Here is an 18,746-nt window from a genome sequence, read left to right as displayed (position 1 = left end):
GGTTACATTTATATAAATGATCATTTCAGACATCAGAGTTGGCCATGTAATAGGTGGCAAAAAGGCAATTATTACCTACATCTGAAAAGAAAATAAATCCTTCCCTTGTCTTGCCCTTTTGTTGTTATGACTACGAGGTCGTAAATCCGCCATGTTTTCCCTCTAGTAGCGTTGCGACAGAGACGGAGAACTCAAACGACATGAATGTAGAAAATAATAATACGGCAGAAACAGTGAGCGAGAAAACGGATCACGGCAACAACATCGTCACAATTCAAACAACTCTCGGAGATGAAGGTAAAGACAGTTTACGTGCAAAAACAGTAATATATTTTTATTGGCATATGTAGGCCCACTCTTATTGATTTAACTTATTTAGCTGCTAGTTAGCTTGCTAGGTAGGTGACAAAATAAGGTCGGTGCACTTTAGCTGTAGCTTGCACTGTACCGGGTCAGAGCTAGCCAGCCAGCTAGATAGCTAACTAATGTAGCTCGCGCTGGTCAGATTTAGTTAGCTAGCATCCTCGGATTGTAGTGTAATTTATCTGATTTAACCTTGCTAACGAGCTAGGCTTGCTAGCTGTGCTAACGTTAGCTAAGTTAGCCGGCGGCTCCACTTGCTACAGTAGCTAGCTAGCTAACTTAGCTATGTCACTAAATATGTTTTATCTGTGATGTCACTGTCCAATCACTTGCATGTGTCAATTAATTAGCTAGCCAGTCAGTCATAAAAATGTAACTTTAACCAAGTGTGTTCTTGATTGTACGCATGTTTTTCATGCATTTATTTCACTTGTAGATGAAGATGTCCACAAGTGCGGACGCTGTCAGTCCGAGTTTTGTACGCTGGAGGCATTCATCCGGCACAAGCTGCACCAGAACTGCACGCGGGCACAGGAACCACAGATGCCCGTCAATAAACCCCGGGATGACAACCAAGAGGTAGGCTAGCCCGGGAAATTGCACACTCGGTACCTACTCAATGTAGTTTGTAGAATTCATAAACGCAAGGGGTGATATGTAAAAACGTTTGTGTTTGGTCAGGTTTCTGCCCCAGATGGAACCTCTGCTACCTTGGCAAGAATGGATGCAAGTGGACTGTCTTCAGATGAACCAGACAAGTCCAACAACAACGGTAAGTCAATGTTCATTGACCTGTTTGCACTCTGGCACCCTCCAGTATCATCTGGCCATAACTGATAAGACGTTATTGGTTCATCTCATGATGAAGTTTATATTCCCTCAGAAACCCAATTTCCTCCTGTTTTTACTTTCATGCCCTGTTGAAATGAGTTTGTCAAAAAAGAATCCTGGAGGGGACGGAATGAACCGCCCTTATATTCTCTCAGGTGATGTAGTAGTTGAAGGTCACTCCTGTCGAAGTCACAGGAAGAGAGGTGGCACAGGGAAGGCTACTGGTCACACAGAGGGGACTGAGGACAACAGCCCTGACGGTGCAGACAAACCAGTCTACAGGGTCAACAAAGATGGACGCTACATTTGCCAAACATGTGAGAAGACATTCAAAACGGTGAGTCGTACTGTACCTGTGCTTCATGTTGATATAGATTTGAGAATGAACCCATACAGATTGTCACTACCTTGTCTAGTCTAGAAGAAAGTTTGGAAAGCACAGCTATCAGCTGTTTTGTTCTTCCCTTGTTTATGCTCTATCAAACAAACCTACAGTATCAGTCAAAAGTTTGGACACACCTACTCATTACAATTTTCTACATTGTAGAATAATAGTGAAGACAAAACTATGAAATAACACATGGAATCATGTAGTAACCAAAAAAGTGTTAAACAAATCAAAATATATTTTAGATTCTTCAAATAGCCAACCTTTGCCTTGATGACAGCTTTGCACACACTTGCCATTCTCTCAACCAGCTTTACCTGGAATGCTTTTCCAACCGTCTTGAAGTTCTCACATATGCTGAGCACTTGTTGGCTGCTTTTCCTTCACCAGGTCATCTGATGCAGCACTCCATCACTCTCCTTCTTGGTACATTTGCCCTTACACAGCCTGGAGATGTGGTGTGTCATTTTCCTGTTGAAAAACAAATGATAGTCCCACTAAGCCCAAACCAGATGGGATGGCGTATCGCTGCAGAATGCTGTGGTAGCCATGCTGGTTAAGTGTGCCTTGAATTCTAAATAAATCACAGACAGTGTCACCAGCAAAGCACCCCCACACCATAAAACCTCCTCCTCCATGCTTTACGGTGGGAAAGACACGGCGGTTGGAACCAAAAATCTCAAATTTGGACTCCAGACCAAAGGACACATTTCCACCGGTCTAATATCCATTGCTCGTGTTTCTTGGACCAAGCTGGTCTCTTCTTCTTATTAGTGTCCTTTATTAGTGGTTTCTTTGCAGCAATTTGACCATGAAGGCCTGATTCACGCAGTCTCCTCTGAACAGTTGATGTTGAGATGTGTCTGTGACTTGAACTCTGTGAAGCATTTATTTGGGCTGCAATTTCTGAGGTTGGTAACTCTAATTAACTTATCCTCTGCAGCAGAGGTAACTCTGGGTCTTCCATTCCTGTGGCGGTCCTCATGAGAGCCAGTTTCATCATAGCGCTTGATGGTTTTTGCAACTGCATGTCTTAATGTAATGATGGAATGTCGTTTCTCTCTTTTATTTTTTTGTTTTTATTTAATATTTTTATTTATTTATTTATTTTCGGGGGGAATGGATCAGCTTAATATTGCAGATAGATTGTATCTTCTATCAATGTAATTGTCTGCATCACTTCCAATCCCCAATTTTTTTTTTTTTTTTTTTTAATATACTCCCCTTTATTACTTTTCAACCCCACCATCCTTTCCCTACTTGGAGTAAATTAGTGAACAACAATGCCCAGGCCTCTACTTTCGGTCTATAATTACTATCTACACCTTATGGACAGAGTTAATTTTACAATAATTCTATTATATATATATATATATATATATATTTATTTTTTATTTATTTTTTTGCTCCTGAACTACTTCTACTCTCAACCCCTCCGATCATTTTCATGATGTCCATCCGGTTTGCTTCTATATGCCATATCTTTCTAACTGTGCTCTTTCCCAAAAGCTCCCAACAACCAACCTATATACTTATTATGGACACCGTATGCTTACATTATTAGATATCTTTGTTATTATTTGGTGTTATTTGTTATTAGTCCCATCCTTCAACTCTATTCAATACCTCCCATCTATCTCTTAACACCATCCATATAGGATTTCTATTTGCCATATATATTTCAACCGTACTGTGATGTTTTACAAAAGTTCTGAACCTTTCTATTCTCATTGCTTCTACAGATTGTGAATTAAAAATAAACATTTTTGCTAAAAGTATTATTATATTATTGATTGATTGACTATGACTTTTCAGATCACCCAGTAATGCTATCTGCAAGGTTAGTTCCAGGTAAATATTGCGATCCTTTAGCCATTCCTGGACCTGTGTCCAAAAACAAGCTACAAATGGACAGAACCAAAACAAATGATCTAATGATTCTGTCTCTTCACAGCAAAATCTGCAGAGCTGGGAAGATTGTATCCCCCATATAAATAACATTCTATTGGTAGCAAGAATTTTATATAATAATTTAAATAGAATCTTTCAAATTTTTGAATCTGGTGTCGTTTTGCGTGTCACTTCATAAACACTATGCCATGGGATCGGTACGTCAAAGATCTCTTCCCAACTATTTTGCAATCTATATGGGACGGCTGTCAATCCTTTGGTCCTTAAATGAAACTGAAATACTTTTTTATTTATCACAGTTTTCCTTAACCTATTATGTTCTTTAATGCAAGGCCGACAGACAAGTTCCTTACTTTCTCCCCCTTCCACTTTCCTCTTCCACTTTTGCGGGAAGGCTGCAATTATTTGGTTGTAATTTTGGGTAGAGCAGACATTTCCATATGTTTTTGTTAGCTGCATGTGCGACATAACTCCACCAGTCCTACCGATGATATAATTTACGAAGATTATACCTTTTTTAAACATTCTGTCAAAAAATTAAGGTTTTTTGTCAATTAGTATATTTGAATTTAACCACAATATTTGTTGCATTATTTGTTCTGTCGTTTCTGGAGGATTAAATTGAAATTGCAACCAACTTTCTATGGCTTGTTTTAGAAATAGTGACATTTGGGAGATTATTTCCTTTTCAAATAACTGAAAGTGAGAGGTTGTAATCTGAATAAAGGGAAAAAGGCCTTTCTTGAACATTGGGTGAGACAATCTTACTAATTTGCTTGAGAACCAGTTCGGATTTAAGTATAACTTTTGTATGACTGAAGCTTTTAGTGATATGTCTAATGCTTTAATATTTAATAATTTCTGTCCTCTGAATTCATATTCATTATATAAATATGCTCTTTTAATTTTGTCTGGCTTGCCGTTCCAAATAAAATTGAATATTTTTTTTCTCATATAATTTAAAAACTGTTCGCTAGGCGTCGGCAAGACCATAAGCAAATAGGTAAACTGGGATAATACTAAAGAGTTAATCAGGGTGATTTTTCCACAAATTGACTGGTATTTTCCTTTCCATGGTAGTAAGATCTTATCTATTTTTGCGAACTTTCTATTAAAATGTATTGAAGTGAGATCATTTATTTCCTTTGGGACATGTATTCCGAGTATATCCACATCACCATCAGACCATTTTATTGGTAAACTACATGGTAATGTAAAAATTGTATTTTTTAGTGATCCAATACGTAATATAGTACATTTGTCATAATTTGGTTGTAATCCAGAGAGGTTAGAAAATGTATCTAGATCCTCTATGAGGCTGTGGAGGGATTCTAGTTGTGGATTTAAAAGAAAACATGAATCATCAGCGTACTATGACACCTTTGTTTTTAAGCCCTGTATTTCTAATCCTCTGATATTATTATTGGATCTGATTTTAATAGCTAACATCTCGATGGCCACAATAAATAGATATGCCGATAGTGGACAACCTTGTTTCACTCCTCTTGACAGTTTAAAACTTTCTGAGAAATAGCCATTATTTACTATTTTACACCTAGGGTTACTATACATGATTTTGACCCATTTTTATAAGAGATTCTCCAAAATTGAAATGCTCCAGGCATTTATATATAAACCCCAGTCGATCTTTATCAAATGCCTTTTCGAAGTCTGCTATAAATAGCAGGCCTGGTTTCCCATATTTTCCATAGTGTTCTATTGTTTCCAATACTTGCCTTATATTATCTCCAATGTATCTTCCATGTAAAAAAACCTGTGATTAGAATGAATAATATCCGACAATACCTTTTTAATTCTATGCGCTATACATTTTGCTAGGATTTTTGCATCACAACACTGAAGTGTAAGGGGCCTCCAATTTTGTAAATGGACTGGATCTTTATATTTTCCACTTGTATCCTGTTTCAGTAATAATGAGATCAGACCTTCTTTTTGAGTGTCAGATAATCTACCATTTACATAGGAGTTGTTAAAACATGCTAATAACGGTCCTCTTAGTATATCAAAAAAGGTTTGGTATACCTCGACTGGTATGCCATCCAACCCTGGAGTTTTCCCGGACTTAGTCTTTAATTGCATCCAGAAGTTCCTCTGTAATTTCACCTTCACATGAGTCTTTCTGTGTGGCTGTTAATTTGACATTATCAATAGAAAAACAATCTCTACAATTAGCTTCAGTTAGAGGAGATGGAGGCGACTGAAAATAAAACATATGCTTAAAGTACTTTGTTTCTTCCTTCAAAATATCATTTGGTGAATTATGGGTGACTCCGTCAATTGTAACCAGTTTCATTAAGTTATTTTTGGTATCATTCCTATGTTGAAGATTAAAAAAGAATTTTGTGCATTTTTCCCCATATTCCATCCAGTTTGCTTTATTTTTATAATATATTACACTTGATCTTTCTTGAATAAGTTTCTCCATTTCTTTTAGTTTTTCCTCTAATTTATTCTGAGCCTCTATGTTACAGTTTTTATTGCCATCTATCTGTTCTGTTAGACTTTCTATTTCCTTTCTTAGTATAAACTCTTTTGACCTAAATTGCTTTTGTTTTCGAGATGAGTACTGAATTGCATGGCCTCTAAAGGCACATTTAAAGGTGTCCCATACAATAAGGGGATTCGCTGTACCTATGTTATGTTGGAAAAAGTCAGTTATAAATTCCTTTGTTCTAATTATAAATAAATTCTCATCCAATAGGCTTTGATTAAATTTCCAATATCCTCGCCCACGTGGAAATTCAGTAAGAGTAATGTATATGCCTATTATATGATGGTCCGACCGCATTCTGTCCCCTATCAACACTTTTTTTTTTACTTTTGGTGCCAACAAGAATGAGATAAGAAAGAAGTCAAGACGACTAGCTTGATTCAGTCTCCGCCATGTATATCTCACTAGATCAGTATATTTAAGCCTCCATATATCTACTAGTTCTAATGTATCAATGACATTCACAATTTCCTTAAGAGCATGTGGGTGATTGTTTGTGGTGTGATTTCCTTTACAGTCCATTGAGCTATTTAAAACAGTATTATAATCCCCCACCATAATAATATTGTCTTGAGTTGCTTGCAAGCTTGATCATTTATTATATATATTGTCAAAGAATTGTGGATCATCATTATTTGGTCCGTAAAGGTTAATGAGCCATATCTGTTTATGGTCCAATAACATATTTAAAATAATCCATCTACCTTGCGTATCTATTTGGACAATTTGCACATTCGGATCGAAATTACTATTAATTAATATCATCACCCCTTTTGAATTTCTTTACCCATGGGAGAAGTATATTCCCCCCCCCCCATTATTTTTTCCACGCTACTTCATCTCGAATTGTTGAATGAGTTTCCTGTATACAATAGATATTATATTCCTTCTCTTTGAGCCATGTAAATATTGTTCTTCTTTTGTTATTATCAGCTAAGCCATTACAATTATAACTGGCTATACTTATTTCACCATACACCATAATGAGATACAAGTTTCAAGTCTATTTATCATTATATATGTTTGTAAATTTACCAATAAAAAATAGCGTAATGATTGAGTGTCCATATAGCTGTACCGTGATATTTGCATCGCTACGGAGTAACCCTTCAATTGTTCTCCACTAATTACCCCGCTAAAGCCCCTCACCATCCCAAGTTGAGCCGTCATAATTTCCGCCAAAAGCATTTCCAATGCTTTCACCTCATATATATATATATATATATATATATATATATATATATATATATATATATATATATATATATATATATATATATATATATATATATATATATATATATATATATATATATATATATATATATATAAATAAATAACTATTTTTTTTAAAATTATGCATATCCTATTTTCCATCATTATCAATTAATATGCGTAATAATGTTGGGAGTTCACGCGTAGGATTCTAACATATAACCCGGATTGCCATTGTATTACATTTAATTCATTGACAAGCAATTATTATCCTAGCAAATAATTCCCGTGGTCCATCCCCTCCCCCCCAACATCCCCACCCCCCCCACAACAGATGCCAGACAAGCACACACTCACATACTCCAACACACTCAACCCTCCTCCTCCACAATCCACCATAAAATCAGATACTCAACGGCTGTTATATCCCAGAGCCCAACTCGAGAAATAACTTGATTTACGAGTGCACATACAGTTAAAGCTGATTGAGAAAGCATGCAAATTGAGCAGAAATTGATAACAATGTGAGATTTGATTAATCTACTTAATCTATGTCAAGTCCTAGGTGATGGAGATCAGATCCACCCTCTTCACCTGAGACACAAACACTCTGATCCCCTGTTGTAACCATTTTCCCAAGCATCTCCATGCGGTCAGACCTTTGATTATTTTGTGCCACCTGGGCCACAATGATAAACCCCCTCTCTGATTGTCCGAGTGTGACCCCCTCCCCATGGGTTACTGCAGCCAGTGTTGCCAGCACTGCCACTACCTGGGTGGGCGTACCCCACCGGAATCCCCACCGGCTAGGTAAAAGGTCGTCAAGGTTCTCATTAGCAGCTTTGAGAATTTCCTTGTATATTATGCTCTCCCATCAGGGGGCTCTGGCTTTGTAGGACCAACCCTGCCAGGCAGGCTCAGAATCTTGAGGGGGCGGTGCTGCTCAACTAGGTCTCTGACCACATTTATTTCTCTGTTTAGGCTGCATATTCACAGCAGGTCCATAAAAGAGATGGGAACTTCTCTTTGGTGTATGGGTCGCTCAGGTGGGTGTCCAGGTTATAGGGTTAGGGATCTTTCCATCATGATAGGACAATGAAAAATTAGATTAGATGTATACTATATTTAAAATGTATATCCCTCATCTACACAAAATTGAAAGCTCTCTCTCACTACCCCTGCTCGGCTCTGGGATATGCAACCATTTCCCCTCTCACTCACTTAACGCCGCACCTTTTCAAACACTAAAATGCACACCACATGGTTGACTGCGGAAGAAATGGGCCGAGCGTGCAAACGCACCCGCATCCACATCTGCCGCAAGGGGGAAAGGACGCCAGAGAGAACACAGGACCAACCACAACAACCATCCGCCAAAACAACAACCTCCCGCCAAAAAAGCCATGTTCTAATTATTTGTATTTAAAGATGTATTATTCTGCTTGTTATATCGTTTTATCCTTTTATAAAATACTATACTTACTATAAATGTTATTTAATATTACAATCCCTATCATTGCTAGTATCAGGTGCTCCAATATTTGACTCCTCTATTACAACTTTTAGAATAGCCATGGAGTAGACTTTGTGTCTCTGAACATTTGGTTGTCAATATATAATTTATCCACCACTAGTGCAACACGTTTCCCTTTTAATCTGTTTTCCTTGAAGATTGGATACAGAACTTTGCGCCTTTCTACAATCTCCCCCGGGAACTGATCATTCATGCCTATCATTCACTGTCGTTTCTCTTTGCTTATTTGAGCTGTTCTTGCCAAAGACTTGGTCTTTTACCAAATAGGGCTATCTTATGTATAACCCCCACTACCTTGTCACAACACAACTGATTGGCTCAAATGCATTAAGAAGGAAAGAAATTCCACAAATGAACTTTATAAAGGGTGGCTATTTGAAGAATCTCAAATATAACATATTTTGATTTGTTTAACACTTTTTTGGTTACTACATGATTCCATATGTGTTATTTCATAGTTTTGATGTCTTCACTATTATTCTAAAATGTAAAAATAAAGAAAAACCCTTGAATAAGTAGGTGTGTCCAAACTTTTGACTGGGAGTGTATGTCTACTTTTTTTCTAGACAAACATCCTGAGAACACATATGATCACCCACAGTGAGAATAAGAATTTCCCCTGCGAGCACTGTGGGAGTGCCTTCCGCACTAAAGGCTCCCTGATTCGTCACAACCGCCGTCACACAGGTACAGTGGACTGGGAGGGGGCGGGCTCAGAATGAGATGTTTGCGCTTGTGGCATACGCAGCTTCATTTCCTATCTCCATCACCAGTCTCTCTCCCCCTCTTCCCGCAGACGAGCGGCCGTACCGCTGTAACCTGTGTGGGCTCTCCTTCAGGGAGTCAGGGGCTCTGACCAGACATCTCAAGTCCATCACCCCCTGCACTGAGAAGATCCGCTTCAACCAGTACAAGGAGATCCTCGTCAGCAAGGACGGACAGCAGAAAGGTAGCAGTCTGTCAAAAGATTGAGGGAGGGATCATGCATGTATGGATGAATGGATATGGATGGATGGTAGGATACATACACTAAATGACCAAAAGTATGTGGACACCTGCTTGTCTCATTCCAAAATCATGGTCATTAATATGGAGTTGGTCCCCCCCATTTGCTACTATAACAGCCTCCAATCTTCTGGGAAGGCTTTCCACTAGATGTTGGAACATTGCTGCGGGGACTTGCTTCCATTCAGCCACGAGCATTAGTGAGGTCGGGAACTGATGTTGGGCGATTAGGTGTTCCAATTCATCCCAAAGGTGTTCGATGGGGTTGAGGTCAGGGTTCTGTCAAGTTCTTCCACATTGATCTCGAAAAACAATTTCTGTATAGACCTCGCTTTGTGCACGGGGGTATTGTGATGCTGAAATAGGAACGGGCCTTCCCCAAACTGTTGCCACAAAGTTGGAAGGACAGAATCGTCTAGAATGTCATTGTATGCTGTAGTGTTAAGATTTCCCTTCACTGGAACGAAGGGGCCAAGCCCAAACCATGAAAAACAGCCCCAGACCATTATTCCTCCTCCACCAAACTTTACAGTTGTCACTATGCATTTCGGGCAGGTGGTGTTCTCCTGACAATCCTCCAAACCCAGATTCTTCCATCGGACTGCCAGATGGTGAAGTGCGATTCATCACTCCGGAGAACGCGTTTCCACTGCTCCAGAATCCAATGGTTGCAATCTTTCCACCACTCCAGCCGAGGCTTGGCATTACGCATGGTGATCTTAGGCTTGTGTGCGGCTGCTCGACCATGGAAACCCATTTCATGAAGCTCTCGACTAACAGTTCTTGTGCTGATATTGCTTCCAGAGGCAGTTTGGAACTCGGTAGTGAGTGTTGCAAACACTCAACAATCCCGTTCTGTGTGGCCTACCACTTCGCGTCTGGGCCGTTGTTGCTCCTAGACTTTTCCACTTCACAATAACAGCACTTACAGTTGACCGGGGCAGCTCTAGCAGGGCAGACATTTGACGAACTGACTTGTTGGAAAGGTGGCATCCTATGACGTTGCCACGTTGAAAGTCACTGAGCTCTTCAGTGAGGCCATTCTACTGCCAAAGTTTGTCTATGGAGATTGCTTGGCTGTGTGCTCGATTTTATACACCTGTCAACGGGTGTGGCTGAAATAGCCGTATCCACTAATTTGAAGGGGTGTCCACATACTTTTGTGTATATGTAAAGAGATAAATATATGGATAGATGGAAAGAGAAATATATGTATAGAAAGATAAATATTTATTGATCGATCGGTAGATAAGGTATTGATGGTGTCATGTTTTTATTTCAGGAGTGGAGGCAGAGGCCGCCTCATTGGCTGCTCAGCAAGAAGTGGACCAGCAGGAGGAAGAGGAAGCGCAGGCGGCGTTGGTCAGCGTGGTGGATGCTGACAGTGGAGGACAGGAAGTCATCCACGAGGTCCACTTCCACATGGAGGTGGAGGGAGAAGGGCAGGAACAGCAGGTGTGTGGAGATCTGGATGCATTTCAGTACTGTAAACTGTCTTCCTCGTCTCCTCTCTCACCTTTTAATTTGTACTGATCTGAAAACACAGGATAGGTGACGGCCATGTTGTGAATGCCTACAAAATGCCTGTCCATTTCTATCACATTAGTGCAGATGAAAGGAAATAGAGAAACACATGCATTTCCTTTGTATCCCAAATCCCTGTTGACGTTTATTACAACCTCTTTATCCCTGTTGACGTTTATTACAACCTCTTTGGATGTCACACATTTTTCCTAGAGCCATGTTTGACCCTCTGTTCTTGTCTGGTTGCCTGTCCCCAGCTTCTATTGGAGCAGTCTCAGGCAGAGGCCCTGGTGGCCGAGGGGGACAACCTCATCTGCCAGGCCATCATAAACTCTGGCATCGCCCTGGAGGCGCTCACTGAGACTGAGGAGGTGGAGTCAGTTGAGGAGCAGGCACTGGACGGGATGCCTGAAGAGGTCCTGCAGGACAGGGACGTGGAGGGCAGGGTGACGGAGATCCAGGTGATGGAGGAGTGTGTGGAGATGGAGGCTGAGGAGATGGGGGTGAGTTAGTCAATGGGGGAATTAATTTAACATTTTACCAACTGTGTATTTTATTATCTAAATGTGTTTTATCCTTGTATATTTTCCAGTACCATGCTGGATAAATAAGTACTAAAGAAATGTAAAAAGCTTTTAGTTAGAAATCCGTCACCACACAGACAATTTTATTTTCAATTATCAGAGACACTAAAATGTCTTTCTCTGTTTGTTCCTTCTCTAATAGTGCATGTCTTCTAATACTCTCACCTACAGCATGTGGTTGATAAACATGATGTATACTTTCACCTACAGCATGTGGTTGATAAACATGATGTATACTCTCACCTACAGCATGTGGTTGATAAACATGATGCATGTCCCTTTCCCTGTCCTGTAGGACATGTCTGACAAGCAGGAGGATCTGCCGCCGTCTAAAATGCACAAGTGTCCTCACTGTAGTCGCTCCTTTAAGGCGCTCAACTACCTCCGCTTCCATGTCAAAGGTCACTTCGGTAAGACCACTGTCTCCATGTCTTTTTAATGATTTCCTTTAATGCTAGACTCAGCATAACCCATTAGTCAACACACACACCATAGGTGATCCATTGATATCAAATGATGAATTGTGGTGATAAAAGGATTCAGCCAAGGTTTCAAAATCAGATGCATTTATATCACATATTCCCTGTGTCTTACATTGTTTTCTCAAATCTCCCCAGTGCCTCTATACCTGGGTCGTGTTCATTAGTCTCCAAGGAAACTGGTCTGATGGGGAGGGACTACCTGTTGCGTTCACTAATGAACACGACCTACAGCAGCTCATTATGCATGTTCTCATTTCTGCAGGCTACAAGCCCTTCAAGTGTGTGATGTGTCTGAAGGAGTTCCTGACAGGCTACCTGTTGAAGAAGCACATGGAGGTCCACCGGAGTGAGAGGAGGTACAAGTGTGGCGAGTGCGGCAAGCTCTACAAGACCATCGGACACGTCCGTGAACACATGAGGGCCCACTCAGAGGAACGGCCGTACAACTGCAACAGCTGTGACAAGGGATACAAGACCAAGGTTTGTCCATACTCAACTTTTATTTAATTTGAACCAAGGAAGCGACAAGCAGGCAAAATATTCTGTCTGAAAGTTGTTGAATTCCTGGTTTTCGTAAGTTTTTTATTTTGTTTCTTAAATGGCAGGAGTCTGCTAATGTTAAGTCAAGTTTCGGCGCTTCTTCGATTGAGTGGTTATTTCAGTAATTTTTCTCGCATGTCAGAAGTGAATTGGTTGACTAACCGATAGATGATGAATTCATTAACTACCATGTAAACCTTGGTTCCTAAACTTTTCCCCTCCCCTTTTGTCCCAGAATGCCTTGCAGGTGCACCAGCGGACGCACGCCCAGGAGAAGCCATATGTGTGCCAGTTCTGCTCGCGGGGCTTCAGGGAGAAGGGCTCTCTGGTGCGCCACATCCGCCATCACACCGGAGAGAAGCCGTTCAAGTGTCACAAGTGTGGGCGGGGCTTCGCCGAGCATGGCACTCTCAACCGCCACTTACGTGCCAAAGGTCAGAATGATTAACACCTGTCTCCTGGGTCATGTATAGCATTAAGATGATTCATAAGATTAATTTCAGATACATCGGATCCTATCAGTGATATTACTGTTGCTATTCTTTATGCTTGTACTGGCCCTGATTTTAATTGATGAAGTAATAGATTTTCCATATTATCTTATACAGGTTATCAATTCAACAATGGACACAAGCATACAGTCAAATAGCACTACACAGGATTACATTGATTTGTTCTTTATGTGTATCCTAGGGGGCTGTTATGTGGGCCAGAAGGAGGGGTCTGGGGAGGAAGGCGTGGTGGTCTCAGAGGAGCAGGCGTCTGCAGACAGCCTGGCCACAGCAGCCATCATGTCAGACGACCCCCACGCCGTGCTGGTGGAGTTCTCCTCTGTGGTGGCTGACACCCAGGAGTACATCATTAGGGTGAGACCATTATAGATGGGCGGGGGGGGGGGGTTATTCTCCTAATGGATGTATTACCTATTTCACACTGCTGAAAATGTGAATGTAATAAATCCAGACTTTTTGCTGAATTCACTGAATGTTTCAACTTGACCTGGCATAGCTTTAGGCACAAACACAGACAAGGTGCTGCTGTAAACATAATTGTTAATAGCATATTGATCTGTGTTTTTCTCTCAGAAATTAGATGCATCATCACATTCACAAATGATGCTGTCAATATGTATGGAAGGTTCTGTAGTTCACGTGTCCTGTCTCTCTCCTCTCTTGCTCTCTTCTCCCCAGGCCCAAGGAGAGGAGGAGGAGGAGGAGGAGGAGGAGGAGGAGGAGGAGGGGCAGGGCGAGGAGGTGACTCTCATCCAAGACAACCAGAATCAGGTCAGTGCTCTGCTCTCCTGTTTCTCCTGGAGCCAAGAAATGGTGTTCTAGTGGTTTTATGTCTTGATGGCTTAGACTAGCGCTGGCCTACCTCAAAACATACAACAGTCCCACCTTTTTAATGTTTGCTCGTTCATAGCCGTATATTTAACATGCGACCAAAGCTAGATTTCCATCCAATTAGCGACAGATTTTCACGCAAATATTCTAAAATCTGCAATTTTTTCCACCATTGATGTTTCCACCAAACTGACATCAGTGTGTGTTGACGTAGTGCACACAAAATGTTATTTTTCGCTTACGTTTTCATATACTGAATAAAAATTGAAAGTTCAATGTGTTTCCATCGCATTTTCAACTCTACCGAAAACGGTTAAATAGCACGTGCCTACTCTGGTCTCTAGCCAACAGCTCGCAGATACATTGTGGGTAGGCTAGTCTACATGATGAGATTATTATGGATAATATTTGTAATTGTCAATTGGCAGTCAAGCATCGATCATCATGTCTCCAGAATAAGACCCTTGATATTTATTGAAAAGGAGCATCAAGCTCATCACCATGCACTTTCACCACCCTGTGAAGTTCATCATAACACAAAAGATACAGCCATGTTGAATACAATTGTACCAAAACTTCCTGTTTCCATCACAGCTGTCATGATTAATTTTTTTAATATGGTATGACTTGCATAAAAACAGGGATGGAAACATTAATGTCCACATAGATAAATCAACTATTAGGTAGACATTAAGAAGGCATCTCAATATTCATCCCCCGCTCTCTTACCCACCTTTCAGATGGGCAACCACATCATGAAGGTGGTGCAGCAGATCGTCAACCAATCGCGTGGCAGCGTCGGCGGCCACCAAATCATTGTGCGCAACGTCTCCATGGACGAGGGCACATCCATCTCCGACTGCGGCGACACCATCACCATAGCGACGCCCGAGAACCTGACCGCGCAGGTTGCCATGACGCTGGCCTCAGCCATCAGCGACGGAACCCTTCTGGCGGGAGGCGGCGCCCTGGAGACGCCCGATGGCACGGTCACCATGGTAACGACAACGGGGGGCGAGGACATGGTCGAGGTGATGGAGCACCAGGAGGAAGAGTTTGTTATTACGTCATCGGAGGAGGTGGAGATCCAGACAGTCATCATATGAGGACTTTGTGTTATGAGGACAGTGTGTTATGAAGAGTGTCTTATGAAAACTCAGGACTTTGGGTGAGTTATGAGGATGGTGTGTCTTATGAGGACCGAATGTCTTATGAAGAGTTTCTAATGAGAACTCAGGAATTTGAATGAGAACGTTGGTCTATGTTTGAGGAGTTACGTTGTATAATGTCTGTTCTGTCTGCTTTTGAATGAGGACGAAGCACTTGAGTTTTTGTGAAGACCAAGGACGGTGTGCATGAGGACTGTCATTGTATAAGGTTGAAAGATTCTGTTTGCATAAAGTTTGACATTTTATTGGACGGCATTACAGTAGATTTCTATTGGGTAAGGATTGCAATCATTTATAGGAAGGGTATTGTCTTATGTCACTGAAGTAAGGAGGACTGAAGTGTTAGTTTTACTTGGACAGGAGTGGAGTTGCCTTCATTTTGGTACATTTTCTTAACTGTAATGTCATTGCTTGTCAACACTGAGCAACCAATCACACGGTACAACAGTAGGCTTATAGCTAGGTCACAGGAGCTCAAGTACTTACATTTGCCTTGATTGTCTCCAAATCCCTAGAATTGTCACTGTTTCTGTTACACTTAGACGTTACACTAGGAAATATCAACTTTAGAAAATGCCCCCCCCCCCTTCCTTAAAACAATTATACTACCTAAAGACTCTGGAGTTGTTTACCTTTGACAGATTCATGATAAAATATTATGTTATGCTTGACCATAGACCATAGAAATGCTTTAGTGATTGATTGTGAGAGTCTGATGTGGGTTGTATTCATTAGGGCACACCATATTAAAACGTTTGGCAACGGAAAAACAAAATGAGCATTTCTTATTAGACAATGTCTACTCTTTGTTGCCTAATGAATATGACCGTGATCTGATACTGTTGGACTGTACTTCTGAGGTGTGTCTCCATACAGGCCCAGTGCTATTCTGAGGAGGTCAATTACATACCACCCTTACAGCAGGACAACTACGCCAACCAGGAGATGGACCGACAGACTGACACCTCATACTACTGCCAAATTCTGTGATCTATTACCTGACTGGCTCAGTTTGGGTGGAATGAATAAACTCTGTACTTCATCTTTGAGAATTGAGTTTCTGCAGAAGACTAAAAGGAATTTCTTTCAGTCTTGGGGATGTGTAAAATGTGCTTGTAAGAAGGAATGGATTAATGTTTGAATGATTCCTGTGTACAGTATACCTGACTGAAAATCTGATTTTAGTAGTGATCGGATGATTCATTTATTGATAGATTGATTGAGTCTGGTGTTTACAGTTGCCATAGGCAACCAAGCAGCTCTCAGTGGGCCCCAGATGGAGGAGTGGAATCATCAGCCTGGCAGATTCAGGACAAAGCAGCCTTGCTGCTCACCTTGCCCGTGGTGGTTGTTCCCTTCTGTCTCCTCTTACTCTCACTCTTCTCATGTTACTACTTTTTTTCTTTTCACTCTTTTTTTACTCTCATGCCTGCTTTCTCTCTCATTCTTCTCAGGACTGTCAGAATGAAGACCTACCTTTTCACCCCCCCTGTTTTTTTTGCACACCTGTCCTTACTCTGATAGATTCCTCTGAAGTATCATAGATGCAATGGGATCAGGCTACTTGACATGAATAAAACTAATAATCATTATGTCTTTGGCTTTTTCCTTCTCAGAGTCCCAAATCCCCCATAGTCTTCTACTGTAAGGTGAACAGGGCAGATGATGTAATGCCAATGGTGTATTGATGTATCATTTTCTGCAATTCTGATACCTTAAGTATTTTGTACAAACTATTTGTCTGTTGAATTAGGAAATATGAGCATAATTGTGTGTCCCATGGTGGATTCGTTATCATGTCTGTGGCTAACACAGTAAATAAAGTCATTTATTAGACACCTAATGAGGATGTCCCCATCTCTACTAAACAAAGCATTGATTCTGCCCTGTTGTATTCTACATACTGGCATGGTGATCTAGCCATTCATAACTAAACCCTACTTGGACATTGTCCAAACAAAGACACACATCACTTTGTTTCCCTGATTAGTTTCCTCATACTGTATGTTATTGAACATGATCATCTCTAGAGATTTATTTGGCAGAGTTTCACATGAGCCATGATCACTGTTAGAAAAGAGCTGCCTGCATCTCCCACTGTAAACACACTGATCACGAATCCATGGTGGTCAAGTCAGCCCCGGAGGGGTAAACACTGTTACCAATAGGAAATGGTTTCCTCAGGGCTCACACTGAGGGATATTGCCCAATTCCAAACTGACACCTCATCCCTACTCTTAGGTACTTTGTGTAGATCTGAAAGGTTATATGTGTAAGCAATGTGATGGCTGGTCCACGTAGCCTATTACAGTGCAAGGTGGAGCTATCACCATATTGCTATCATTTCAGATCTACAAGAGTAGTGTAAAGGTTGATTTGATATTGAACAGATGTCTCTCACTTTCTTTCAGGTAGCCAGTTTGGAGGAGGTGCAAGCTTGACATCAGGATCTAACAGGTAACCAGGATTTCTCTCGTGCTGATCATCAGCCAAGGTTCTTGATGTTACCATCAGGTATAACAGACATTCACCACCTTGCTCTTTCTCCTCGCCTCAGAAATGTAAGGATGGTATGCAACTGTAAGGATGGTATGCTACCTGGAATGTAAGGATGGTATGCTACCTGGAATGTAAGGATGGTATGCTACTGTAAGGATGGTATGCTACCTGGAATGTAAGGATGGTATGCTACTGTAAGGATGGTATGCTACCTGGAATGTAAGGATGGTATTCTACCTGGAATGTAAGGATGGTATGCTACTGTAAGGATGGTATGCTACCTGGAATGTAAGGATGGTATTCTACCTGGAATGTAAGGATGGTATGCTACTGTAAGGATGGTATGCTACTGTAAGGATGGTATGCTACCTGGAATGTAAGGATGGTATGCTACCTGGAATGTAAGGATGGTATGCTACTGTAAGGATGGTATTCTACCTGGAATGTAAGGATGGTATGCTACCTGGAATGTAAGGATGGTATGCTACCTGGAATGTGTTACCTTTAACCTGTTCTCTCAATGAGCCTAACCTTGAGGAGCCATTGAGGAGGGAACTGTGTGCCTACTGCCTATAGACTACAGTGCCTCAATACTGAGGTTGACACACTCTAATCAGTGACAAGTGTCCCTGGCTGGTTCTCCTCACTGTTTCTGGGTCAGTCCTCAGCCCTTAGAGAGGGCCCCATCTGAAAGAGCCAGAGCGAGAGAGGGTAGGAGGAGAGTGAGTGAGAAAGATAGAGAGGCAGAGGTATTTATAGAAAAATGGGGCTTCGCACTACCTTTTTTTGCAAAATAATCATTAGAGGACAAAGTGTCCCAGTTCTTGTATGGGTGCTCCGCAATAG

General features: G+C 41.0%; 1 protein-coding gene across 1 annotated transcript; it reads left to right on the top strand.

Moving 5' to 3' along the window:
- Positions 1-122: 122 nt before the first annotated feature.
- Positions 123-16,993, top strand: LOC311103652 (transcription factor E4F1-like). The gene is made up of 14 exons (XM_084145260.1): positions 123-297; positions 800-942; positions 1,045-1,135; positions 1,350-1,531; positions 9,321-9,441; positions 9,551-9,703; positions 11,042-11,214; positions 11,541-11,786; positions 12,163-12,277; positions 12,612-12,829; positions 13,125-13,323; positions 13,583-13,755; positions 14,080-14,172; positions 14,973-16,993. The coding sequence occupies exons 1-14, from the start codon at positions 201-203 to the stop codon at positions 15,336-15,338; spliced, it is 2,370 nt and encodes a 789-aa protein (XP_084001386.1). The 5' UTR covers positions 123-200; the 3' UTR covers positions 15,339-16,993.
- The last annotated feature ends 1,753 nt before the right edge of the window (positions 16,994-18,746 follow it).

The sequence above is a fragment of the Coregonus lavaretus genome (assembly GCF_964263955.1).
Source record: "Coregonus lavaretus genome assembly, chromosome: 28".
In the NCBI taxonomy this organism is placed as follows: domain Eukaryota; kingdom Metazoa; phylum Chordata; class Actinopteri; order Salmoniformes; family Salmonidae; genus Coregonus; species Coregonus lavaretus.
Note: the sequence above shows the minus strand (reverse complement) of the source record. Positions and strands in the feature narration are given on the sequence as shown.